The sequence below is a fragment of the Apteryx mantelli genome, chromosome 14, assembly GCF_036417845.1.
Source record: "Apteryx mantelli isolate bAptMan1 chromosome 14, bAptMan1.hap1, whole genome shotgun sequence".
NCBI classification, from domain to species: Eukaryota; Metazoa; Chordata; class Aves; order Apterygiformes; family Apterygidae; genus Apteryx; species Apteryx mantelli.
Window position 1 is genome coordinate 554,915 of NC_089991.1, and position 26,393 is coordinate 581,307.

General features: G+C 48.1%; 1 protein-coding gene across 2 annotated transcripts in view; it reads left to right on the forward strand.

The window, feature by feature from the left end:
- The window catches only part of PPP2R2B (protein phosphatase 2 regulatory subunit Bbeta), a 107,708-nt gene that overhangs the window by 16,012 nt on the left and 65,303 nt on the right, over positions 1-26,393 (forward strand). Inside the window, exon 1 of one of the 2 annotated variants that reach the window (XM_067304770.1) lies at positions 25,145-25,286. The exons of the other annotated variant lie outside the window; for it this stretch is intronic. Coding sequence (XP_067160871.1) covers positions 25,217-25,286 — 70 coding nt within the window. The 5' untranslated portion in view covers positions 25,145-25,216. Of the gene's footprint in view, positions 1-25,144; positions 25,287-26,393 lie in introns of those variants that run through there. 2 annotated transcript variants of the gene reach the window in all.

Consider the following 26,393-nt stretch of genomic DNA (forward strand, 5'->3'; position numbering starts at 1 on the left):
TCTCTTGATTTCCTGGAGTTAGCAATTACATCTTGACTGGGAAAGGTCCTCTGCCCATTTCCCTCATGGGATGAGCTGATGTCGCCATTGTAGCTTCTTTGTGCTCGTTGGCTTCTTTGAAAGCGCTGTTTTGTTGGCACCCTGCTAAGAGCAGTTCCCATCTATGAGCATGTAGCGGGCTCCGTTTTGGGAGCCAGTGCAGGCCCTGCTGAAAGTCAATACAAGCAGGGACTGAGGTCTAAGCTACACGTGATGCTCTCATCAGTTAGAGGTGGAATTCTGTAATCAAAACATTCTAAACCTCTTAGTGCAACATAAAGGTGCTTTGTATCGGTAAATGAGCTCTGTTAGTAAAAGCATTATTATATTGGTGTCACAAGGGAAATGTTATGCTACTGTGCTTTTATGGCCCGATGCTGAAGTAGTTGTATATATTAAAAAAAAAAAAAAAAGTGGAAATTGTAGGTTCAGACAAGGCCCGAGTTGGAGATCAGCTTTTACTGTTGAAAAAGTATGGTTTTGCACTAATTTCCCAAGCTAAAATCTGACCTCATTTATATTCTTCCAAAGCTATTGACTTGAGAGTGGGATTGAAATTGGTTTTAAATTCTCATAAGCATGTTATTGAGCTGCTGTTTAAAAGGAATTAATCTTCCCATTCTATTGGGACCACTCTGAGCTATGTGAATAAACACAGTTGAGGTTGTTCAGGCTTTGCCTTCAGTTCCCTTTGGGTGAGCCAAGGGCAGCCCTGCTGGAATTGCATGGAAACAGTGGGATTTACAGTGATCAGACTTTTTGTTGATTATGGACCAGGAATAAATGGTACTGTTTGGGTTAACACGTCGGGGCATAGATCTCAGATGAAGTATACTTGGGCCAGTCTGTCCTTTTCAGTTTTGCTTATTAGCAACCTCCTGTCCATAAGTGAGGGCCAAGAGCTAGGAAAATCCCTGGACATGGAGTTCATTATGGTAAAAGGGAATGGTCACTGAGCAGGAGACCAATTTGCTGAGTTTTGAATTCTCTGCTAAGTTTTAATTAAAATGCAATTGAAAGGATGGATCTAGATCCGCACTGCCTGGCTAAGTGGTTATTAGAGTTGCATGCTGTTTACTTAAACTGCTGATTAAGGGTATTGCCTAGGCTTTCTCCTGAAGCTTTGTTTCCAGGCTTTGAAGCTGTGCATTTTGACTTTTTTTTTTTTTTTTTTTTTTTTTGAATAGATACTACTTGTTTGCTGGAGACAAAGTGATTCTTTTTTTCGTGTGAGTTGGTATTCTCTCTCTCATCCAGACCTTCCATGTCTGAGCAGTGCTGGTTCTGTTCAGGTTATATTACCCAATAACAGGGGACTGGATGAGCTGGGAAGAAGCAGAAGCTACCCAGGATGCTGTTACTGGGCAGCACACGTATTCTCCCTCCTTGGGGTCTGTTTGGACTAATGAAGGCTTTTAGGAGAGCATGCAGCTCTTCTGTGAAATCATTAAAGCTCTGACATTTTATGAAGTCCTCCTGTTTTATTCCAGCACAGGAAAACTTGCTGGGGAATATTGTTAGCTGGAAGTTAAGGAACAGTGGCAAGTCATAGAGCAAAAATAAAAAGGCCGGGAAAAACTCAAGATTGAAGTTCTGCCCAACAGGTCTGCTGAGCCTTACACTCTGTAGGAAGCTATGCTAACTTTGCTCAGAGAGGGGGGACGAACATGCACAGAATCAGAAACCCATTTAAAAAGTCACAGTAAAGATATGGACTTTGCATCCTCATGGGACCATCTGTAGCAATGAGGTCTGTTTTTTCAGGCTTATTCTGCTGATATTGCTGAAATGGGTGCTGTTAGGATGGTATATCTTGGTTTTGTTCACAAGGAAATCTTGTGAAACACACCAGCTCATGTCAGAGAGACTTCAGGAAACCTTCACAGGGTGTTGGAGGCCTTTGCTCCACTACTTGCTGGGGAAAGCCTAGAACCAGGTAACTGGGTGCAGAAAGTACCTGAGTCTTGAGGCATTTAATGCCTTCAACTTTTTTTCTTTTTGTTCTGTTTGAATAACTTGATTGCTTGAAAGATACGATTACAGAAGTGTGTGTAACCAAGTACGTCTTAGCATATTGCACGTGTACCACATGCTTCAGAGCGTGAAAGTAAACGACGTAAAGTAGTATATGGGGTGTACACAGAGTTAAAGGCTTAGGCGCTGCTGGCTGTCAGCTGGGTATTTGGTTTGGTCAGTGAAGTGGCAGGGTGCAGTCATGCTTTCACCCATGATTTGGGTGAATCTCGGTGTTATCCAGCGCCGAGGTTCCTGCTGGTTTTATTCCACTGTGTCAGCAAGAGGGCTAAGCTTTACACCTGCTCGCTGTTTCCAGGCCGTATAGGTGCCTCTGATGAGCAGGGCGGTCTGAGACATGTCTGTGTTTCAAGGAGCTCTGTATTTATCAGCGTTTCCTTGTGTGCATTTCCAAGGGCACCCAGGCGGTGGTGGTGTTCAGTTATGTTCGATGACCGCGAGAATCGGATCAGCCGCCAGGCGATACTCCGCTGTTTCTGGGGTGGCCTATTTGCTCTTTGCTGATGGCAGCAGTGGCAGTGATTCCTTCTTGAGATCGTGAGACAAGTAAAGGGTGGTTGTTCTGTACAGAGCAGGGAAGATCCCTTCTTAGGGTTTCTGCATACACAGATAGGAATCTGGGATAGCTGATTTCTAGAAATCTGGAGTGTTTTAGGATTTTTTTATTTTATTTTATTTTTAGTTTTTAGACAAATGACCCATTTTGAAATCATTCCTTTTGCATTTCATCTCTAAATGATTACCCCTTTACAACACCTGATTAACATTTCCTCTTCTGCATTTGTCCCGTCCTACCTTAACTGTCTGGGCTCTCATGGTGATTTAGGTGGGATTGAGCTTTTGTTAGTGGCTTCAAACCATTAAAACAACTGTCGCCACTGAAAGAGCAGAAAGTGGGGTGAGGGTTAGTAAGTGCAGCTCATTAAATAACGCAAACAACTCGGGCTACGTGGAGTGTGGGAGAGGGCCTGAAAAGGCGGTTGCAGCAAGCAGCACACTTGCTGTGAAATGTTTTTGGGAAAGCGCTCTGAGCAGAAGCACCGCAGTGACTTGTCGGTATTGCTTTTGGGTACAAGGGCAGCTCTCGCACGTTCTGTGCAAGGAGCAAAGCGTCTGCCCGGGTACCCAGGGTTTTGATCAACTTCTATAGCATCTCACTGCTCTTTCCCTCTTTCTTTATTTTTGCCAACAGTCATTCTTTAATAATTCTTTAATAATAAGTGTGGGGTGCAGGGGGTGACGGTGGTGGGGTGCACAAGGCACAGCGGTGGGGTGCAGCGCATTTGTTCCAGGCAGCCCTGTGCTCCTGGAGGATGCTGCTCCAGCTCTGGTTGCTCCCGGCAGAGCCGCAGCGGGAGCGTTCACCCACCGCGTGGCTCTTGCACTGGACGCTGCCCCTGCGCGCACCCGACCTGGGGCCCTTCTCCTGCCGGGGCCACGGACGGGCCGGGGTCCGGCCACCTGCGTGTCTGCACCTCGGGGCTGGGACAGCACTGGATACTGATGCCATCCCGGATTCCCCCGTGTGTTGTTGAGGATTATTTTATCAAAAATATTTTTAATTGCAGATGCCCCATCCCGTCATCACAGGATTTTGCAAACGGTATCTCTCCTCCCCTCGTTCGTGTCGGGAGGTTGCTCCCCATCCCACTCTGGCTCCGATTAGGAACCCCGGTGTGACCATGGGTCTGCAGGATGCCTAGTGCTAAGGCTTCCTGCAATCTGTGTCACCAAACCAGCTCTAGTAACGGGAAAGGGTAGAATTAAGAGCATATTTCCAAGACTCTAGGGATATTTCCATTATGTGGCTGTATTTTGCTCAGCTACAGATAAGTTCAGCTGTAGCTTCCCAGTGTTCCTGTGTCACCTGTATTTAGTTGGTGCTTAAATCAGCACAACGGTACCCTTCTGTCATCCCTCCTGCTCTGAAAAGGCCGTGTTTAGACAGCAGGGCTGCACACTAGGGCTGCTTTGGAGCAGGGAGAGGAAAAGCAGCTGGCTGGGAAACCTTGTTCTCGGCGGAGTAGATCCCTTGTCTCTTTTCGTGGCTTACTTGAAAAGGAGTTATTTTAAGTGGGTTTGGGGGAGGGCAGGGCGGGGTGGCCTACCGATAAGGAAAGCCCAGGGAAAAGGTGTCCGCTTGTGGTTCGCTCCCCGGACGGCTTTGCCCCGCGCAGCCAGGACAGGCCGAGTGCCCGCTCCGGGCCGGAGCCCCGCGGCGAGGGCACGCGTTTCCTCTCCCTCGGCAGGCTGCCCTTCAGCGCAGCCCGTGGGCACGGCTCCGTGACTTTGATAGCACCGGGGCACATAAGGCTGGTTTACTCAACTGGGCCTGTATTTTTGGTTGGCAGGGTCAGATGGTAAATATCCAGTGGGAGCCTTCAGCATCCGGATTTTTGTATGCTTCCTCTGCTGAGCCCATCTAGGAATTTCGCAAATTACTGCGTCAGCAGAGCAAAGGAAGAGCCACAGGTCCAAGTGCGTTTAGCTTAAGAAGAAACTCGCAAAGACAGTTGTCTGAGGTTTAGCCTTTCTCCTCCCTGCAGTCAGTTTGGCTGAAGCAAGGTCACCAAAATAAAGTCCTAGAAATTATTTAAATGTTTTGATATTGTGGTGAAGCTGTGCAGGTGTAACTGTTATGCACAAAAACCTGTGCTTGCTGTGAAAGCCTGTATTATACCGTTGACTATTCGATAGCAATCTAACAAATTCCATGCTATACTTGAAATGATTTTTCTAATGTGAATTATAAAAGAAAAACAGCCTGCCATAGGCTGATCTTGCTATATTTGGGAAATAAATGCTTTATCAGCTTTGTAAAAGCCATATGGTGGATTTATTCACAATCAGCGGTTCCATTCAAATGCAAGTTCATGGCGTTTAGTAATAAATTTTCCAGTATGCAGCTCAGCACTCTGTTTTTTTTCCTTTTTCCAGCATACGATTTGAGAGCGGTCAGCTGGCTGCGGTTGTAGGCCACCTCTTGTCTAGGCAATGCATATTCAGCAGTATAATTTACCGCTTGTATTAGTGAGTCCTTACAAACTCCTGCATATTTCATCTTCGGTTTTTGTCACCACACAGATTTATTTTTAGTGTCTCTGGCTGCTTTTTTCCTTTCTACGCAGTGTTATATAGCAGTGTGACTTCTTGGCTCAGTTTCCTCTGGAAATGGGGCTTGTCAGATCACGCTCTGCGTGTGAGCGTGTGTCTAAGCGGCCATCAGACCTGCTCTCCTTGATGTCTTCCAGCACTTGCTCCTGCTCCATCAGATTTGGCCAAGAGCAAGGGGTCGGGGACGCCAGCTTTGTGCAAACGCGGGAGGAGGGAGATGGTTCCAGTGCCCTCTGCGGGGAGAGCGTGGTCTCGGCATTCGTTTGCGAGAGCAGGGCGTGTGGGTGCACGTGCGGCCGTCGGCAGTTGGTAGATACAGTGCCTGCTCTAAGATGGACCTGAAACATGACTTTTGGATTTCGATCTGAACTCAGACGTTCTCCTAGTGGAAGTAAATGCTAATGTGTAACCACAGATGACTTCTGGTGTGGACTGCTCTGATTTTTATAGACTTGATCCGTGTGAGTACTGAATGTTCGTGGTGGTATCTGTTGAGTGCCGATGACTTTACAGGGACTTTACAGGGAACAGAGGATGCTCGGCTCCTCTTGGCAGCATTCATCTGCTTGCACGACTCAGTCTTCAGTTCATTCATTTAGGATCTGTTCCTGAATATCTGAGCTCAGCAGAACCCAGCCTGCTTTTCTCACTGGATTAACTGTGTTGTGGCTGATTTCAGCCACAAATCTCTTTCCCCTGTGCCTATTCTGGCTGCTCTGCCTACCTGTATAATGACAGCACTTAGCACTAAATGGCTTCAAAAAGATCTTTAAAGCATTAACTAATTAATCTGCACAACATCTTTGTGAAGTAGCTATGCATTATTTAAGAAGCTGGAGAACTGAGAAGGGACTTTGAATGGGGCTTAGAATTTGGGAATTGGTGACTTTGATCTAGACACGCTTCGTATTTAAATTCTGAGCTGCACCATCACGCTATTTTATTTACTCCTTTTGTTGTCTTAGCCTGGAATGGAGTGTTTTTTCATGATAGGGTTATAAGGTGCTATAAAACCCCAGGTTTCTAAAATGTAAGTGAGGGCTTACCAGTCCCAATTCTCTGTCTCACTAGTCAGAGAATGCAAGTAAGCCTGTAAGCCAGGGAATGCAACTGGTAAGACCCTTTATGGGACTCAAAGGCTCCTCGTACTGTCTCTTAGCGCAACTTCCACCCTGAAATACAGCATGCTGATTTGCCTTCCACAATGGAAACGGGGAGTTGTCTGTGGTTCAGGGACCCGCATTTTAAGGTATCGGTGTGAAGCACATCCACAATTTCCAAGACTGTGCATGCAAGAAAAGCAGATCAGTTCCACGTCCAGCTGTTGATATGTGTTTACTCTTGTGCAGGCTCTGTGCACACTTTGATGCGTTCATCACCCAGCACTGGCAAGGTACTTCTTGACAGTGAAGCCTGAAGGGGACTTCAGAGCTAGGGGACGTGTGTCCCCTACAAAGGGAATCCTGCAACAGCAAAGCACGGCCCAAGACCTGCCCGGGACAACCCGCTGAAGAGCGTCCCGTGCTGTTTCTCAGAGCTTGAGTGGTGCGCGTGCCCTACCATCTGGTGTCTGATGCTTGCTGCTGGATGGGCGACATATGCAGGAGCAGGAGGAGAGGGGGAGGAGGCTGAATATGGCCCTTGCTGCGGAGCCCCTGTTCCCTTGGGGAACCTGGTGCATGATGATTAACCAGACGTCTCTTCTTGCTCTCTCTTGGGCACGGTGAGAGATGCTTTCTGGCAGCTGAAATCCCAGGAAGTGCTGCATATATAGAGGCTGTAGTCGGTATAAACCTGTGCTGCCTATATCCCAGTTTCCCAAAGGAGAACATATTTGGCTATTTGGATCACTTATTTAAAAACATTTGGTAATGGGCACATTACCAATCACAAGCAAACCTCTATTTTCCTCTAGAAATCGGTGGAAATGGTGGAAAAGCCACAGGAACAGTCAAGAAAATGGTAGGAGAGTAGTTCACCATCACTTTGTTGCATTGATTTGGCAGCATTAGCACAATGCCAAGTTCAGATTTGTTGGGGCGTTTCCCAGCTCCATGTCTACAGCAGCACAGCTGAGGTCACAGCTGAATCCTCAGCGCCTCAGTTCGAGAACTACCATGTGGCACGCACTTGAGCTGCCCTACTGATCTTTCCCAAGGATGGCTCTCATCCTTTAACCCAAAATGACATGCAACTCCAGCATACAATTTAGAGAGGAAATTAAGTACATGCTGGACCATGTTGCAGTGATTAGTCTGCTGAAAACAAAACCGTTTCCTCATCCATGAACCTGAGTTTAATCTTCAAATTATACAGCTGGCTTGGAGCACAACCTGGAAGAATCATTCGGGGGGCTGAAAAAGAAAGAATTACAGTAGATATGACATAGTCCATTTTCAGGAAAACATTGTTGCCTAGAGCAGATATTATGCTGGATGTTGTTTGTGCAGTATCTCCGCATCAGAAACTTGATAGAAATCCACAAAACTCACCACCCAGGAGTTGCTATAAAACAGCCACGAGATGAAGATAATTTTTCGTCTCCCATATGCTGGACCTGAACTATTCCTCTGGAGGTAGGAAACCTCTGTTTGCCCTTCAGTGAGTATATTAGTATATGTTTCTCATGTGCACAAAGATAAAAAATCGGCTTTCTAAGAACATGTGCGATAAGCACCTGAAATTCAGCTGGGTAGATGCAGGAGTGAAGCGAACGCTGGGCTTTGCATACTTCTGGTAGAAGGTGTAATGGACGAGGTAATTACTGTTAATCAGTGTGCCATTATTTTAAATGTTAAGAGACAATCTTGGGTTTCTGAGGAGTTTCTTGATTTTAAATAATTTCTTTTCCTCTTCTTTTGACCAGCTGCAAATTCTCTCTGGAATTCTTCTAGCAATTAATGAAATCAGTCTATTTTCTTCTTCTTTCTTCTGCTTGGGGACACCATTACCATGGTTACCTGGATACCTGTTCTGTGGACTGCGCTGCAGTGATTTAGCTACTGAAACATCTTGGATTTTTTTGTCTATTAGTAGAAACCAGTCAATACCATGATGTTATTGAAGTAGCGGCTGCCTAAGCAGTGTTTATGCCACAAGATTTGAACTGCAATTTATTTTTATTGAGAGCTATGAAAACTGCCATGACTTTGGACTGTCATCGACCGTTGATTAAAGACAGTGCGCAGTGGCAAAGTGATCTGAAATGTACCTGCTCCAAAGGCGGTTTGGGCGCGCTGAGTACGGAGGGTAGACCGCAGGCGGTATGCGTTGCGCCGGCGTCCTGCAGAGACAGGCGATGAACTCCTGCGTTCCCGGCTCATCCCTGTGCTTTGTGCCTCCCGCCCCACAGGGAGCCGCTGGGCGGTGTGCGTGTTAGTCGATGCCAGGACTTGGCATGGCATCCGTCAGGATCAGGCGTAATCCAGCTCATTGAACCAGAGTGAGTGGGACCGTGCATTGCTGAATTTTGTTGAACAAACAGTGTGTTTTGTAAAGCATTTTTCTTCTTTCTGGAACGTTCCCAAAGCAACTTAAAGTAACACGATACTTAGGTGGCGCTGTAAATGCCCCCCCAAATCACTCGCGAAGTGCAGCGAGCGCAGGGGTGCGTGGCCACCCTGGAACGGTGGATCTCAGATGTGTTACAAACACGAACCGAGCGCTCTGTGCTGGAGTCAGAAATAGGACTTGACTCTCTTGATTTCTTGTCTTTATTGACCTTCTTGTCTCCACTACAAATGGGGTGGTTATTTTTTGTTTCTTTTTTACAGAAAAAGAATTGGAATAAGAGCAAACTAGAAGTTATGACTTCGAGCAAGTCCAGGTTCAGTACTGAATAGTCTCTAGGGATGCATACACTCTGTCCCTGCACTGTTTGCTCTTCCCCATTCCAAATAACTTTTATTTAGGAAGCTGTAAATTGCATTTTTCCCTTAGGTTTTTACACAAAGCACCTGGAAATTCCCTTACTGTTAGCTCCCATTCTGGTAATACCGTGGAATAATAATGCACACCTTAAAAATGAATGGTATTTTTACCCAAATAAATAAATACCTCCTCATCTTCCTAATCAAAGGCCTGGATTCTTCCCAGATTTTGAATATCAAAGGTACAACAAGGTACTTGGCAGTGCTGTGTTATTTGATGAGCGCTTTGAAGCATTCCTCTGCTGGTTATTAGAGTTTGCTTATTTCTCAGGCCTGTTATTAAATATAATTTTAACAAGTGCTGAAGGGAAAACGAGGTCCCGAGCGCTTTGACACGTTCTCAGCACGGAACGTCAGCTATGTACCAATGAGCCAGAAAGCAGCATGATCAAACATCGGTTTCCTCATTTTTCTTGTTGACTTTCGGGGGTGCTTGTGGGAGGGACGCGACCTGTCCGAACGTGCTTCCTCCATCCTCTCCGTGCTGCGGGGCCGGCAAAGCCGTCACCTCCCCGCAGCGAGCCAACTTCTGCCTCTGAGACAGCCTGGGCGGCGGAGACCTCCCGGGGATTCGGGTACCGAGGCCGCGGGGCCGGCGCCGTGGGGCTTTGGAGTGTGCCCCGGCCCCTCGGCTGGCGCGGTGGGATCGTCGTGCCTCCCCACCGCCTCTGAGCCGGCAGAAGTGGGCGGCGGAGCCGTGCCCCCGCGTGGGTCCCCGCGGACGGTGCTTGGGCAGAGGCCATCGGGCCACTCCAGCTGCCATCGCAGGCAGCTTTAACCCCCTGTGCCTCCGTGACTCATTTGTTTTTCTTTAGCATCGTGGCTGGGCTTGACCTGTGCAAAAGGCGCAAATGGCCAGGCTGCGTCGTTGGGATTTTTTCAGTGTGAGATCCCAGATGCAGCAGATGCTGCTTTCTCCTTCTCTTGAAGAGGTTTGTAGAAGTATCGAAGAAGTTTGTAGAGTATTGTAGAAGTATAGAGCAGCTGTATAATATAAACCCAGACCAAAATTTTCAGTACTTGCCTGTAAAAACACCTTTGGTACACCTTCCTTCTGCACTTGAAATCTGCCTCTTGCTTGGGGACTAACAGGACGTTGGCTTCTGAGACTGTGAAATCAAGTGGACTTCGGCATTTCGATGGCATTAGAAATCTGGCTTTAAATACATGAGCTGTTGATGAGGAAAGAATTTGTGCTTCTACATGGCATGGATGTTATGGATTTTATCCCTTACACTACATTAGATTAGATTACAGTCTGCTCTAAAACTAGGGCAGTTTTTGTTGTCTTCTCCTTGGCGGATTGTCGCGGAGAGGTTCCCCGAAAGGCTCATGCTATAAATAGTGCTGGTCGGGCTGGAAGGGAGCGAGCGGAGCGGAGCGGAGCTGAGCAGGGCTCGTAACTGAGAGGTGGGAACTTGTGTTAGAGCAGGGGAGGGGGGGGATGTGCTCCGTCGGAGGGAAAGGGGCGTTTTTCATCAGTGTTTTCAATGGGTCGGGAAGGAGTGGGTCAAGAAATGTGCTGGCCTGAGAGATGCACGTCTTCGTTGCAGGCAGAGCTCACCTTGCAGTTCTCTTTCATTGACTGCTCCTTCTCACAGCTGCAGACAGGCTTGCACCCAAACACGTGCGCACACGGCGTTATTTCTCTTTAATCTGGTTTCTTAGTAACATGCCTGAAGTGGAAATTTCACAACAAAACAAAGTGGACCTTAATAGATTCAAAAGGAGGGGCCGATAAGAAGGCTTCCCTTTTATTTTTGCCTTGATTCCGCCTTTAAATTCTGCATTTCTCATCTGAATTGAAAGAGCAAGCAATTCAGAAGCAGATGGCAACTAAAACACCATGCTGACCTATGAGGAAAAGTCATCAAGGTGCATTTTTGACCTGCTGCCTCATAGTAGAAAGGTGTTACTCCATTGAAAAAGCCTGATTGGCTTGACTGTTTAATTCGATAGCAGCTTGGACTTCTTTACATCCAAACTGCTGATCAGAAGTCCTGGGCAATAAAATAACTGGAAAAGAAAACAAACAATTCGGTTGGTAAAAACAGGACACCGCGCCGGGCACGCTGCCCTGCCTGCTGCCGCGTGTCGCTGGGGAGGCCGGTGGCTCCGCTTCCGGAGGGGTGGTGGGTCTTCCCGCACGCGGGTGCGGGCACGTGTGCGCAGCGGGCGCGGGGCCTGCAGATGTGTCCTTACAACCCTCTACCGGCTGGGCTACCCTCAAAGTCTCATCTTTTCCTTTGCGTGCTGGCTTCATAGTTTTTCAGGGGTGGCCGTCCTTGAGAGGAAAGGCGTTGCAGGTTGGCAGCGCTTAACATCGCTCTCCACCTTGTCTGAACTTAAAGCCGTGACGCTCGTGCTGATGAAATTTCACATGTGTAAGACTGAGAAGACCACGGAGAATATTTGTGATAGAATGTCACGGTTGTGTTTTTCTGACACAGATTATTCGAGGGCAGGAGCGGGGGGAACGTTACTGTTATACCCTTGACGTTTTGTTCCCTTGAATTTGGTTGTCAGGAAGATGAAGCGCTGTAGCCTCTTTGCTGTAGTCTGTTAGCAGTAATTATGTGTTGCGGTGCATGGATAGGTCTGAAGCAGACTCTGCAATTAGCAGGATTATAAATGAATCTCTCTTCCTGGTCAGAAGTGGCAAGATGGAGTAGAAAGGCTAAGAGAGATGAAGTGTGGGAAGTGCTTGGGACACGCGTTTGGGAGAGGAAGACCTGTAGGTGCTGACGTTTTCTTTGTGTTGGTTTTGGGGAGGAGTTGGGCACGTAATTGCATCTCAGGACATCCATCTGCAGCAATGATGGGCGCGTATTGCAACAAGTTAGGTTGACTGAGTTGCTAACACATGTGAACTCAGGTTAATCATGTAAAATACACTGCCCAAATGCATTTTTTTAAATTAGCACAATTACTTGTTTTCAGTGAGTAATCATGGCAAGCGTGCATGAGAATTGGTATACAGTTTCACATATGTTTTGCATGAAGAATGGAGTGTTGAATGTTTTGATACCTCAGGACCAGACTGAATGTCCAGAAAAAATACTAATGTTTTGATGATAAATGTTCGTGCTGATGAATCAATTGCTCTCCATGCAAGAACGTTTTTTGCTTTAAATGTTCAGAAAACATTCAAAAACATGACAAGAATAAAATCAATTTTGTTTAATGAATTGGATTAAACTAACTGGATTTCCACAAGGACAAGGGCAATTGGATTTAGTGTTATTTTGCATATTGTTCCAGTGTCATCTTGGTGGGGATAGTAGTCTGTTTTAGGAAAAAAAATTTTTTGAAGGACAACAAAATGTTAGTGATCTCATCATCGTGTTTCAGTGTAGACCCCTATATACCTAATGTCATACTGACCTCACTGTTCATATAATTACTATATGTAGTTCAGGAAGAGGCTTTGAGAATGGCAGATACGCGTGTGAGCACACACACATGTGCGTTCACGTGAGCCTACGTGGTGGAGCAGGTTGTTGTTTGATTCATGATTTAGTTGGGCCTATTAGATTTCCTTCCCTGAGGCATTTTATAATCTGTTTAACAGAACACAGTCATTTGTCTTGTTTGCTGACTGCTTAACAGATGGATTTGTGGTGTTGGTAATTACTATATGAACGTTAATAAGACGTGATATATTTTATTAATTAAGTTTTCCAAGTTTGTTTTTCCAAATGACATCAGGTAGATTATATATAAATATTAGTGATATACAAATATTAGTTTTACAATATTAGCATTTTGAAAAGTCAGGTAAACTTTTAGGCTCCACTGGGTGTGGGTTTTTGTTTTTTTTTGTCCTAAGATATTCTTCATAATTATTCTCTAGTAGGACAATTTGTTTTTATGTTCTGCTAAAGGTTGGTCTCCCTGGTGTAATGAGAACACAAACTTGGCCAATGTCCTGAACATCTTGTGTATTTATCGTGGCCATGTGACGTTCTCCCATCTCACGTACATTCTTATGTTTACATCCCGTCTTTCATTCTAGAGAATTCCAGAAGTAGAAATCAGGTGTAAACAAGTATGAAGACTATGCACCACACAAGAATCACTTCTCTCGCCCCTGACATGCAGCCGCTTTGGAGAGCTGTTGTTAGGCACTGGTCGAAGACGAGCATGTAAACGTAAGCTGTATCGTGCTAGGAAATCGTGACGGGGTGTCTAAGGGGTCCGTGCGGTGCAGAGCACTGGGCGCTTCGTCTCCACCGGTGAGACCTCGGTCACTCGTAAACCTCATGCCAGGACTCTGAAAGGATGAATTTCACTCTGCGTTATGAAAAAACGGTCCCTTCGATTACCAGCGCGCCTGGCTAAGTACTGAATGATATACATTACATGGGAACATCAGTCAAGCTAAATGTCACCCTTCCCCAAACTGTTATTTCTGTTGGAAGCACTTGCAAGTCCTGCTGAGGAAAAGGCACAGCACCAGAAGTTGATCGGGCAGGAGTAGGTAACCCCAGAATTTGAGCGTTGAATTTCTGGCATTCGGAGGGAAAGAATGAAATGAAAATAACGTGCAAGTGAATGGCAGAGCTGTATTTGACATTACCGTGCTGACATGGATATTTCGTAGGAGCCTAGATGGCTAAATTTTCTGACTCTGTTATTTGCCATTCCCTATTTGTGACTTGGAGTCATGGAGAAGAAGCATTACCATTTGAATTTAGGCCTACATGCCTTTAAGAAATGTTGAGCTGGAAGAGCAAAACATTTCTTGATCTTCCATTAACGCTTAGACCTTTTGAGCATATACACAATTAAAGCTAAAAGGCTCTCTTCTTAGAGGGTTTAATTTTATAGGAGATAATGACAATATGCAAACGTTGGCGTGATGTGATGTACGCCCCTACGAACATGCAGTATTAGAAGTGTACAGCTGCTTTCCTGTCAAGTGCATTCCATTGCTGCTTTTTTTTACTCATCCGTATTTGGCAGGAATTTCACATGCATGCTAAATGCCACAGCTATAATTTTTTGTGACAGCTCGGTCATTCTTGTAGAACATTATGGCCTTACTATAACAAAGAGGTGGATGAATCAGAATATGTTATGATGAGTTGCTGTGACGTTTCCATACCAAAATCGGCTCATGCTTAAAATATGTACGGCAGTAAACAAACAAAGCGTGAGTGAGGCTGGGCTAGCTTTCCAGCACTTGACTCTGAATTTCCAACTTTATTGCAGCACCCTGCCAACAGACTTCGTATCTTTGTGTCAAGGCAGCTGTGGAAAAAAATGCTGTCAGCAGACAGGACCACAGCGTATGTTTGCTGTTGTCTTGGAAAGTATCACTAAAAATTTACAAAGTCCTCTGAATTTTGAAATAATTGGAAAGTAGATAACTACTTAAAGACCACTACAACAAGCTATCTGGGTTGTCCAGCTTTCAGCATTGCAGCCAATTGTTTTATTTTGCCATATCCTTTTTTAACGCATTACATTACACTGAAACCAGCAGCTTTTCTAAGCAATCCACTGTGTGGATTTTTACACAGCTGAAATTGCCTGCAGATCTAAGCAATCAGATCAGACATCCTAGACTTGGTAAGGGCGATACAAAAGATGGCAATAGCACATGTGGGGCACAACGAGATTGCAATGCGAAAAGTAGATTTAAACCTCTTTTAAGAGCTCGAACTGGCTCCGACCGCACACCAGTTTGACACATGAGTTGTCTCTCTCGCTTCGGTGAAAGTGCTCCTCGTCTGTCACATGCATAAATACAAGATCGCTCTATTTTATCCCTAGTGCAGCATTCACGTTCTTTTGAATGGAGCTCAAATAAAAGTTGTGTGTGATACTGCATAACTGCCTAGTTGTTATTTGCTTTGATCATGAGGGCACTCCTTGAGAATGCCCAATTCTCTAAAGTATTCTTGTTGTGAGCAGTAGATCTGGAGTGAACAATTTGACATCAACGTGTGCTCGGTACCTGGAAGATGCATTTTTTTCCTGGCAAGTCAGTTTGCTGTAGAATGCAAAGGTTTGTGAATTAAAATGTATACTATTGGGAAAACTACATTGCAAGTAACAAAGCTCCATGATTTATAATGTGAAATATATTTGTAATACATGCCATTGTAGTGACTCTTAATGGTATTCAATAACACATTTTAATGGTATAAAATAGTTTGCAGTCAGTCTGTGTTCAGGTCACAGCATTGCTATTAGAGGTATTCCACATTAAGCTCTATTACCTAAGCCAGTCATAAGTATTTTCTCCAATTGTTTATATGTATCACCTAAAACAAACAAATAAGAAGTGATTCCAAATCATCAGTTTTCTAAACATGTTTTATTTCCTGTTGTTACAAATAATGGCTAAATTTATCATCACAGAATGAATCTGGTGAATTTGTCCCTAATTCTTTGAAATTTTTCTTTTTTTTACTGGCTTGTTTTTTCCTTGAATTTGAGAGCAATTTGTAAGACCTAGGGATGTTTCAGTGCATTAAAATATGCAAATAGTGAATACTCTTTCACTGATTTGTCTATAGTATATGGTACTGCAGAGCAATTCCTGACTTTCTGTATTATCTTGAGAGTAGTTTTGAAAACTCATCCTTCTGATGGTTGTGAAGCTTTCTTAAACTAATCCCGATAAAGGTCTAGATTTCTGCTCAGCCAGATATGCAGTATGATTTTCTTTGGGAAATTAATCCTGTCTGAGTGATTAGCCTTTGTGCTTTCAATTTTATAAAGATGGCAAAGCTGGATCTGAGCATTTTCCTCACTTCCCTGCTAGCTGATATTTGAGGACAAGCAGAATGTTTTTTTATAAAGTAATGATCCTAGTGCTAAGTTTTGCAATGCTGTAAAATTTCCTGTGCTCTCCATGTTATAAGAGGTAGGCAGCTCTAGTTAATTTATACCAGTATTTCATTACTTTTTGGTGTAGTCCATGGTCAAATTAAATGAAGGCAGTGCAGTAATTGTGGTTTAGGATCCACAATTCAAAACTACATAGATGTTTTGTAGTCTCATATTAGCATACGTTATTTCAAATAAAATCCAGCTTTGAGGCCATATGAAATTTTGCATATCCAATGCTGACTTAACCAGAATATACGCTAAATAGCCATTTTAACAAATGGTGTCTCTTCCCAGGATATTCTGGGAAGCATCCCAGTGCTCTGTATAAATACACTGTGTGACAAACTTAGCTTTTTCTGCTCCTAAACTGATCCCAGTTTCTCCTTTTGTTCCTTCTTTTAATCTCACAGCTAATGGATAAACAGTTTTGAGACTATTGGTTGTTTGATAGCTTTTGGATTTTTTTGTTACTGTGTGATTGTCATCTCTGCTCCATGGAATTGTTTTTTCACTTTGGTTTAAAGATTGAAGTTTTTTAAGCAGGAGAGCAATGAATGACAAATAAGAAATGCTCTTATGCAGCCAGTTTGCATGCAAATATGCACCAAGAGCAGCCAGTTTCCAATACTGCTGTGAAAAACCAAGCCCGTATATAACAGGTTTTGATGAAAAGGGGTACACACATGGCTGAAATGTGCAACCGTTTGGAAGATAAGTAGATGATCTTGAATATAATTTTACAGTATTTGTTCCACTCAAATGCACATGCAAATTCACGTGTTCTCCTCCTATATTATGACCTAATCTAATATAAAACATTTGGGGAATTGTGTCACTCTATGATATAGTGGAATTAACACAGTGATTTTCTTCACCAACTGAGAATAAATCAACAGGGAAAACCGAGAAATAAAATGTTGCCTTTATTTTTCCAATCTGTGACCACTGAGTTTAGCTATTCAGCCTTGGACTTCCTATAATGGTTATCTCATGAACAATGTTCCAGTATCGTCTTGCATCCTCTTTATCCCTTGTATCGTATTCCTCTGCAGTAGGCTGTAAGCACTATGGGGCAAGGAGCCAGCATTTATGTTTTACAGCGTGCCGTGTACATTGGTTGTGCACTCTATATATAGTGCTCCTAGTCCCCAGAAGACCTGCTGCATTTGTGTCTCATAATGGTTTTTCAGGCCTGGATACCAAACCAATATAAATCACTTTTTGACATTCCACTGTCATGTGCTGGTGGAGTTTATTAGCAAAATAAAATAAAATAACAAAAGCAGAAGACCACACTTGTAGTACCACTCAGAATAACTGTTTTCAAGCAAAAACTTATTCCTTAGCATAAGCTATGCTCAATTAGTTCTAATACACTGATGCTATAACATGTGGCCTTAATCTTCACAAACAGCAAATCCTATTTACCATATAAGTATTTAAGCTAATTATGTCTCTGATGTAAGGAACATGTGACAGTTCCCACTGTATCCTTTAAAGGATATAGAAGTACTGGATCCTCATGAAATATTCTGTATCTCATTCCGTTTATTGGGTATTGTATGTATCCTGCAACGTGTTTAGTAGTTATAATACAGAGAAAACTGCCATGTTATGGCTAGATCATCCTTACAGTAAAGGAAGAAGTAACATGGGTTTCCTGGAAGTGCTTTCTTTGTATCACAGTTGTGGTGTCAGCTGCATTGTAAGGAATGATTTGATAAGCGAAAAGAAAGTTTGACTTTAGAAAAGCTGCTTCTGAAATTAAACCCCCGTGTTGACGACTTAAGTAAGAGCGATATTCTCAGATGAGAAGGTTCTAGGAAGGTTTGGGCAGCGTCTGTAGTAGCTGCAGAAGTGCTGGGAGACGGAAAGCCTCGCTTCCGCAGGGAGCTGCTCCCCGCCGGCAGCCGCGGTCCGTGGCTGAGGTGACAGCTCTGACAACGGCGTCGTGGCCACGGGCCCGTTTCCGTAGCGCGGAGGGAAATCGAGGCAGGCAGCAGAAGGGGCCGTGTGCTGCCCCCGGCTGCATGGGCGCAACCCACGAGGAGCGGAAGCGTTAGCGTGGACGCTTGGCTGGCGCAGGGTGTTAGCCCTGCGCCCACGCTTTGCTAAGCACGAGCGCCTCGGGAGCTAATAAGGACGACGTTTAAGTACGGGGAGCTAAATGAACAAGCTAATCCACGTGCCTTTGTTTATGGAGCGGCAGCTTCCTGCATTGGCGATCGCATTGAGAAATTAATCACACTTAACGAGAGGTGGGATTTATCCCCGTCTTCACAACTGCAGCCCGTGGGAAGGAGGTGGGCGCCTTCCCGCTGCCGGGCAGGCTGAGTCCTGCCACGCTACCGGTGCTGGCAGGTCGCTGCCGTCGGGAACTTCGTGACGCCTGCTCGAATGCACGTGGATCTGCCGCGCGGGCTGCGGCGTTGCTGGGGGTTCAGCGGCACTATGCCGCTCTCAGGGAAACCATGAATTACAGAAAAATAAGTGAAAACGCTGTGGAATAATCAGGAGATAATCCAGGTCTGCTGTTTAAGAGACTCAATTAGCTGAGGTTTTTTTCATCTCTAATTTCAATGTAGTCCAGTGTTATTTCTCCCTAAGTATTCATGTAACCTTTGCAATCCATAAGATAGATAGATATATATATAATATATATAAAACTATATATGGTGTGTATACACACACACACGTGTGTGTATATATATGTGTATATATATACACACATATGAAATTTGTGGTGGACTCTTAAATCTGATAAAAAGCATGGGCAGAATTACAGATAAACGTGACAAAATGATTCAATTTTCATAAAAGATAATATCCAAAGTACATTGTGAGATGATACAATGGAAATATCCTGAAAACATGGTTGATGTCATCTTTTTCACATCCAATTTTTGATGGGGCGTTAGCCCAGTGTGAACGTGGGGGAAGAGTTTCTACTGATTTCTAATGCTGATATTTGCAGTAGTCTTCAGTTATCACTGTTTTCAGAAGAGCAGAGGAAAAAATTGTGAAACCTTGAATCATTTAATAGCAAAAACATTCCTTCTTCCAAATAGTTCTGCTGAGATCATGATTTGATGGTTGCACTTGATTAAATCCAAGTACCTGACCTCAATTTTGTGCAGAGTGCTCTGTGCTAACATGCCCTTTCTGCACTGTACGTGCAACTGTGTGCGCAAACAGATGCAAATCCTGACACTTCGGGAGCAAAATCTGTGTAACTTTGCACTGAAGAATGTGTCCCACTAGCTTACTTGTGCGCTATTTGTGCCTGTACGAAGGGAGATGTATCGGGCGCCCTATGAAGGACTGGGTAACTGTTATCGCCGTTTGCGGACGCTACCATGGTGGTGGTGATAACAAGTGCAACAGCTTTGTGCTTTTAAGATATTTGTTGTATCTAATGGAATGCAAGGTGGAGAGCATAATCCTTGCACTGGGTGAAATGAGAGAGCGCTACAGTCTTTTGAATAAATAGATAAAGGCCCCTGAGAGTGGGAACAGTAGAAGCGTTTGTATAGATAACTGGAGCAGTGGGTACGAAGCAGCTTGTAGGGAGGTGTTTATACCGTTGAACAGCGCATCAGGTAGCTGAGTCGAGTTTTGGTTAAGAAAAACAGACGGGAAGCGCAGGCTGGCAGTAGGGCACCGGCTGGGGCTGCCCTGAAGAGCAAATGGGGCAAAGGAGGCTGTTTTCAGACCCTGGCATAAAATGCCTTGTAGTGGAAGAGCAAAAATGAAGAAAGCTCCGCTAAAATGCCGCAGGAACTGGTCAGCCTAATTGAAAATAGGAGAGAAATCACTTTGAGAACAGGTATTCCCTGAGCCAGGGCTGAGTGTGTAACCGGCTCATTATTTGTGTGCTGTTGATCGTGTACAGCTTGTACCAGCAGCAGCAATAACACGGAGCGGGGTGAAAGCAAAGTAGGTCAATTTATCACATGACCTTTGGGAGGCAGAAGTCTTTACCTGCTTTGCATTCAATGAACTGATTCTTTTCTTTTCTGCCTCAGAGTCCTGACCCTTATTCTTTGTCATTCGTGATGGGAGTGTTGCAATTTACCCTTTACGTGTGACTTGACTTCCTAATTTTCGTCACCTCAGTTTAATCCAGTAAATTATCGGTCTGAACTCATGTTAATTATGGTTCAGGTAATTGTACCCATATCTTGGATGGGCTATGACTTCCTCAGTTTTCTTAACTTATGTTGCTTTTAGTTGAAAATATTAGAAGCACATTAACTTGGTTCAGGTAATTAGGGTGTAGTGAAATCGCAGCTGAGGTTTTTGGTGTGCTGCATGAGAAGCACAGGGGCACAGCTTCAGAGCATGGCAAAGGGGATCCACAGCAAGCGTGGAAACCCTGCTAACACGAACGGGGGTTCGCACGTACTCTGCAGTGACCCCTGGGGAATCCAGCCCTCGTCTGCAGGAGGAGAGGGGGCCCAGCACGGGCCGTTGGCCCGGAGCCCCTTTTGCCTGCGCCGCACCTCCTTCGGCGAAGGCGGTGGGAACGTCGGCAGCTGGCGGATGCCGACGGCGCTCTTCCCACGTCCGCCCGGGCTCCGTGGACTGTGAACAAGTCCCGTCCGGGGGTCTCGGCGCGCTCGTCCGTACGGTGGGAGCAGTATTTATCCACCTGCTGCGCGGGGCGTCGCTGCCTGTGGCCCCGTGGGATCCTCGAGCCGCAGCCGGCGCGGAGCAGCCTCTGGCGCGGCGGGGACGAGCGTGGGGACGCCCGCGTGCGCGGCGGATGGCGGTTTGGGGTGGGATGGGCTGATAAAGCCCCCCGGGGCTGAGGAAGGAGCTGCTGCTGTGGAGGTGTGCTTGGCTGCCAGCGGCTGAGAAAATCATCCAGGTACTGATGGCAAAGCATCTCTGGAGAGAGGCCTGAGTTTCTGATTCGCTCCCGTTTTCCCACTGGCGCCCGAGACAAGGGCTCGCCCTGCCCGGTTGTTTCGAGGAAGGTCGTTTTCCCTTTGCGTTGCCGCAAATGGCCCGTGTTTCCTCACAGAAGGTCCGTGCGACCCGAGGCCCGCAACCGGGCGTGCATCACCCGTTCGGGGGCCGAGGGGGTCCGCGGTCACCACGCGCAGTCCAGGCCTCGTCCGCAAGGCAGGGTCGGCAGCTCTGGACGTACCGCCGGGGAAGGAGCGCTGCCGGCCCCGACGTCCCGCGCCGCCGAGGGAAGGCGAGCGGCGGGTCGGAGGAGAGAGTCGCCAGGGCCCGGACCCCGAGTGCCGGGCTGTGGTCGGACGGGGCGAGAGGCCCTTCCCGGCGGCGGCGGCGGCAGCGGGGTTTCCGCGGAGCGGCGATGCCTCTGCCCCGGCGGTGGGTGTCCTCAGCGCTTGGGATTGAGAGGACTCTGGCTCCTGGCTCACGCGGTTCCCTGGACACGTGTGTGGCACGGGGTCTCTGCCCCGTGACGGCCTCCTGTTCCGCCGAGCGTCGCCCCTTAACCCAGGGCCCGCAGCCAGCAACCCGACTGGCTGGCACCGACTGCGTGTGGGATAATAGGAGTATAATTACCCCATTTTTGCTGCTTAATTAGCTTCTCGGATTTGAAGGGCTCCGTCTCCTGGAATCTGCTGGCAAAAGGTTCAGAGCACGTTTATAGATGCACTTGGAGCTGGACACGATATGAGAAATTGTACAAGAGCTTTCAGCGCGCTCCCTCTTAGAATATTAATTTTGCGACATGACCTTCACTCAGATAAAAACTAGGTCCCAACTTCGGCGCGAGCTGCAGTGGTGTCATGCTAGCACTCGTTTCCCTTCCTGCACAGAGATGGGCTTTCAGTCGAGGCATGGTCTTATATGCCTACGTCATGCATGCCTGGTTAGTGTAAATAACGGCAGCTATCGTTTGTATTTGCCTCTTTAATTTGAAAAACTTACAAGAGCACCCTGGGAGAAAATGTCTTTCCCTTGTACGAAAACAACATAATGTAGTCAGCTGTGTTTTCAGAACTGAAGTAGCATTTAGGAAGACAATACTGGGTCTAAGAGATTACATCACTTTGCAAAATAATGATTGGTGCAATGAATGTCATGAATTCTAATTAATTTACATATGCGTTTAAGTGCACTGTCAAGAAGGATGTTATTTCTCTTTCAAACACATGCAATTAAATATTTATTCCTGTTGTGATTTCCTGTATACACAGTTAATATCTCTCCCCGGTACCCCTGCTCGCCGCCATGTGTCGCGTTCCTCAGAAACGATGTGTAGCGCTCCGAAGCCGTGTCGCGTCCGGCGCTTACCAGGAGCGGTGCAGAGAAATGGCTCATCTTGCTGTGATCTCTGATGCATTTGTTTCTCCAAATGCAGATCACAGCAGCGCTAGGAAGCCGCTTGGAAACTCGCTCTTGGGAGCGCTCTGCTCTGGCAGCCGGCCGCAGCGCTGGGGCTCGGGCTCGGCCGGCGCCGGGGGCTCCGGGGCAGAGCTGGAGAGGCCACAGTGGCCACCGCTGTCACTGTTGGTGCGGCTCAAATAGGAAGCGAAGAGTGCGCAAATCCAATTGCGGCAGAATAAATCCCCCAGTGCACAGAGCCACTTGGAGCAGCGGGAAGAGGACGGGGCCCTGCGATGCTGGGTTTGCGGTCTGAGAATCCCCGGGCGGCACCTGCGGTCCGCGGCGCCGTTGGGGTCTGCGATGGGCGAGGAGGGGAGCGAGCAGGCGCTGGGGCGCTTGGCGGCTGCGGGGCCCGGGAGGCAGTAGCCAGCGCGGTTTTACTGCCATCTTCGGTCCGGTTTAGCCCCGGCCACACGGATTACGTGTCTCCTGCACTTCCGATGTGGTGTCTGAGGTCTGGTTTTGCACGAAGGCTGGCCCTGTGTTTCCCCGCGTCTCGCACCTGGAACACTGCAGAGATTTACCAGAAAAAGCTCTGTTACTGCTTATGCCAGAACTCAGAAACCCGTTTTACAGATTACCTATTAATTGAGGCGTTAAAAAATACTAAATTACCTTGTCCTTCTTACGGCCTTGAGGCCTCGAGTGTCTCGGCAGGCGCTGGCTCCGGAGCCGGGGCCGGGGCCTCGGCTTTTCCCACCCGGCATCCAGCGGCCAGGCCGGGCGCTCGGCAGCTCTGCGCCTCAGCGGCCGTCCCCGCTGCCCCGGCCCCAAGGCTTGCCCCGGCCCGGGGGTCGGAGACGCGGGGATCAAACAGCCCTGCCTAAAGGAGGTGAAGTAATCCGAGAGCAGACGCTGAACTTCCAAACGCAGTGACTTATCCCGACTGAAAGGAACCGTCATTTTTCAGAGGACAGGAACTGCTTTAGTTAAACGGAGATAATTAAAATACAGAAAGGGCTATCAGGAGGTATTAGATGGAAATAATATATATATGGCATGAGCAAAATTAATCAATAGAAATAATTCTTGCAAGTTTAAAAGAAATTTCCTTATCTAATAATACATTTAACAGTTTAAAAAAATGAAGCCAGCGTTCTAACCTAGACCTGTAATTAGGAAAATGGATTTAGTGCTCATGGATATGAAGGTAAAAATAAATTAGCTGAAGGAAGTTTTTTATGCAAGTTTTGTGCTGGGCCTAAAATCAGGAGTTTGATTCAATTATTATTAATACACTGTTTTGGTCCCACAGAAACCTGTGCACAGAGGCTCTTAGACCTATTCTAATTGAAGCAAAAATCAGTGGAGTGGAAAGTGCTCTGACTCTTCAAGATATGTCAAAGTATGTAACGTGGTAGACACCTGGGGGTTTGGAAAACAGTGACAGCTATAAGCTGACCTTTGGTGAATTTAATCTGCAAATGGATTCCTGCTTAGGACAGCTAATGCTTTTAGTTATTGTAAAGGCTTGTTCCTGGCTTTTAAAAAGCTGAGAATAAATGGATTTCATGAAGCAGCTCCTATGCAAAATGCATAACAAACAGGTGGCTTGTGGATGTATTTAAATGATGGAGTGTATTGAAAAACTTTACAGGACTTATGAATGCATAATTAGAATTCATGGAAAATGGGGAGAATAATTTTTCTAGTTAATAAAGGAGAAAGGTGTTGGCACTCGTTAAAGTGGAAATACACTGAGGACAGAAGCCTGCTGAAGAGAAAGGGAGGAAGGTTGTTGGTTTGTGTTGGTTTCATAAATAATATTCATAAGCGTTCCAGGGACCCTGATTAGCTGGGCCTTGCCCTTCGGCCGAAGCTTGCCATTTCCGACTGAAGGGAGGATATAATATGGTAACATTCGGTTATTAGAAATCTGTCTCTCTCTTTCTTTTTTGGAGTTGAGATTGTTTAAGGTCGATTGCCCCTGTGCCTTGTACAGCGCGTGGGCACCTACACAGATGCACACCTGCGGCAGCACACGTAGCAGGTGGAAGCTATCAGATTCCCAGGTATATTCTTTTGGTTTTTAATCTTCCTTTTCCTTATCTCTTTTGCTGCGGGGGTTACTGCTGTTACCTCCCCTTGATAGGCAGGAGAGCACAAGCGCGGGGGTGTCTGTTGGCTTGCCGGGGTCAGCAGCAGGTCTGAGTCCCGGGGGCAGGAGCGTCCCCGGGGCAGGAGCGTCCCCGGGGCAGGAGCATCCCCGGGACAAAAGCTTCCCCCGAGGCGGGAGCGTCCCCAGGGGCAGGAGCGTCCCCCGAGGCGGGAGCGTCCCCGAAGCAGGAGCGTCCCCAGGGGCAGGAGCGTCCCCAGGGGCAGGAGCGTCCCCAGGGCGGGAGCGTCCCCGGGGCAGGAGCATCCTCGGGGCGGGAGCGTCCCCGGGGCAGGAGCATCCTCGGGGCGGGAGCGTCCCCCGGGGCAGGAGCGTCCCCCAGAGCAGGAGCGTCCCCGAGGCAGCAGCGTCCCCAGGGGCAGGAGCATCCCCCAGGCCGGGAGCGTCCCCCGGGACAAGAGCATCCCCAGGGCAGGAGCGTCCCCCGGGCCGGGGCCGGGGCCGCGCCGCGCTCCGCCCGCTCGGCCGCGCCGTGCCCCGACGGGGCGGGCGGAGCGCGGCGGCGGCGGCGCCGAGCCTCCCCGCGCCTCCCCGCCCCGCGCAGCGCCGCGTTGGTCGGCTCGGCTCCGCTCCGCTCCGCCCGGCTCGGCTCGGCTCCGCTCTCGGCTCGGCTCGGCGCCGTATGGGAGGAGCCAGCGGCCCCGCCGCCCCGCGCCCCGCCGCCCCCGCCCCCGCCGCATTTCGCGGCCGGCCGCCGCGGAGCAGGGCGCGGGGGGGATGATGGATCCGCGGCTGCGGCTGCTGACGCCCCGCGCCCGCCAGCCCGCCGTCAATGGAGGAGGACGTTGAGACCCGCAAGATCAACAGCAGTTTCCTGCGAGACCACAGCTATGCGACGGAGGGTGAGTGCCCGCCGCAGCAGGTGGGGCCCCGGCGCCCCCGCATCCCCCGCACCGCCCCGGCCCCCTCGGGCCCCGCTGCCCCGCTGCGCTGCCCCGCTGCGCTCCCGGCTGCGCTGCGCCGCTCCTCCCGGCTGCGAGCGGCGGCGTCTGCTGCTGCTGCTGCGGCAAGCGGCAGCGCGGGGCCGGGGGTGCGGATCTCCGGGATTTGCCCCGAAAGGCGGCGCCGGGCAAGGGCGCGGGTGCGGTCTGTCCCCCGCTTAACCCGCGCCCGTGACTCAGCACGGCTGAACCCGGCCGGTTTCCACTGCCTGCTCCGTGTCCCCACGCCGCCCGGTCGGTCAGCAAGGATCCCGTTTGGATCCAGCTTTTCAGCGGAGATCTGACATCTTGGATACACGAGAGCACCCCCTCCCCCCATTTTCAGCTAGGTTTATCCCTCAGCGGATGCTGGAATAGCTGAAATTAAAATCTGGCTTGTTGCTCCTGCAGTTGTGCACGAGCCGAAGGATCGGGTATTTGCAGAGGCTGGTATGGACGTGCCGCGTCGCCGGCCAGGCTCGGCCCCTCTCCTCCTGTTCGTGCCCGGAGACACCCCTGTCCTCCGCGTTCCCCCCGCACGGAGCAGATATTCCCACACCGGGGAGCTGAAGCAGGGCCAGTTGCTGCCGGAAAAGGGCCACGGCTGAGTCTGTCTGCGAGCGCGAGGCAGCCGCTCGCTGCGGCTCCGCCTGGCCCTTTTCTAAGGAGCCCCATGTGTTTGCTTGTCTCGGGTTTGAGCCCGCGCCATGGGGAGCCGTGTGGCCAGGGCACGGCCGGCGCTCGGAGCCGCGGTCCTGCGGCTCGTCCAGCCCGCGGCTCTGCCTCCGTTCGCCGCTCCGCAGCGGGAGCGATGCGTGGCTCTGGCAGGGGGGATCGGCGGAGCGGGGCCGGTGGCCGCGGCGCGCTGCGCGCTCCCGGGGCCCTGAGTGCATCTGCTGCCGCCGTGCTGAATGTTGGGGCTTGAGGGACTCGGGGTGCGCGCGGAGCTGCAATTTCAAAACATGCTTCGTTATCCTGTGACTGCATTACTGGCATCCGCAAGTAGTCTGACTGTAATTATTTCTGCAA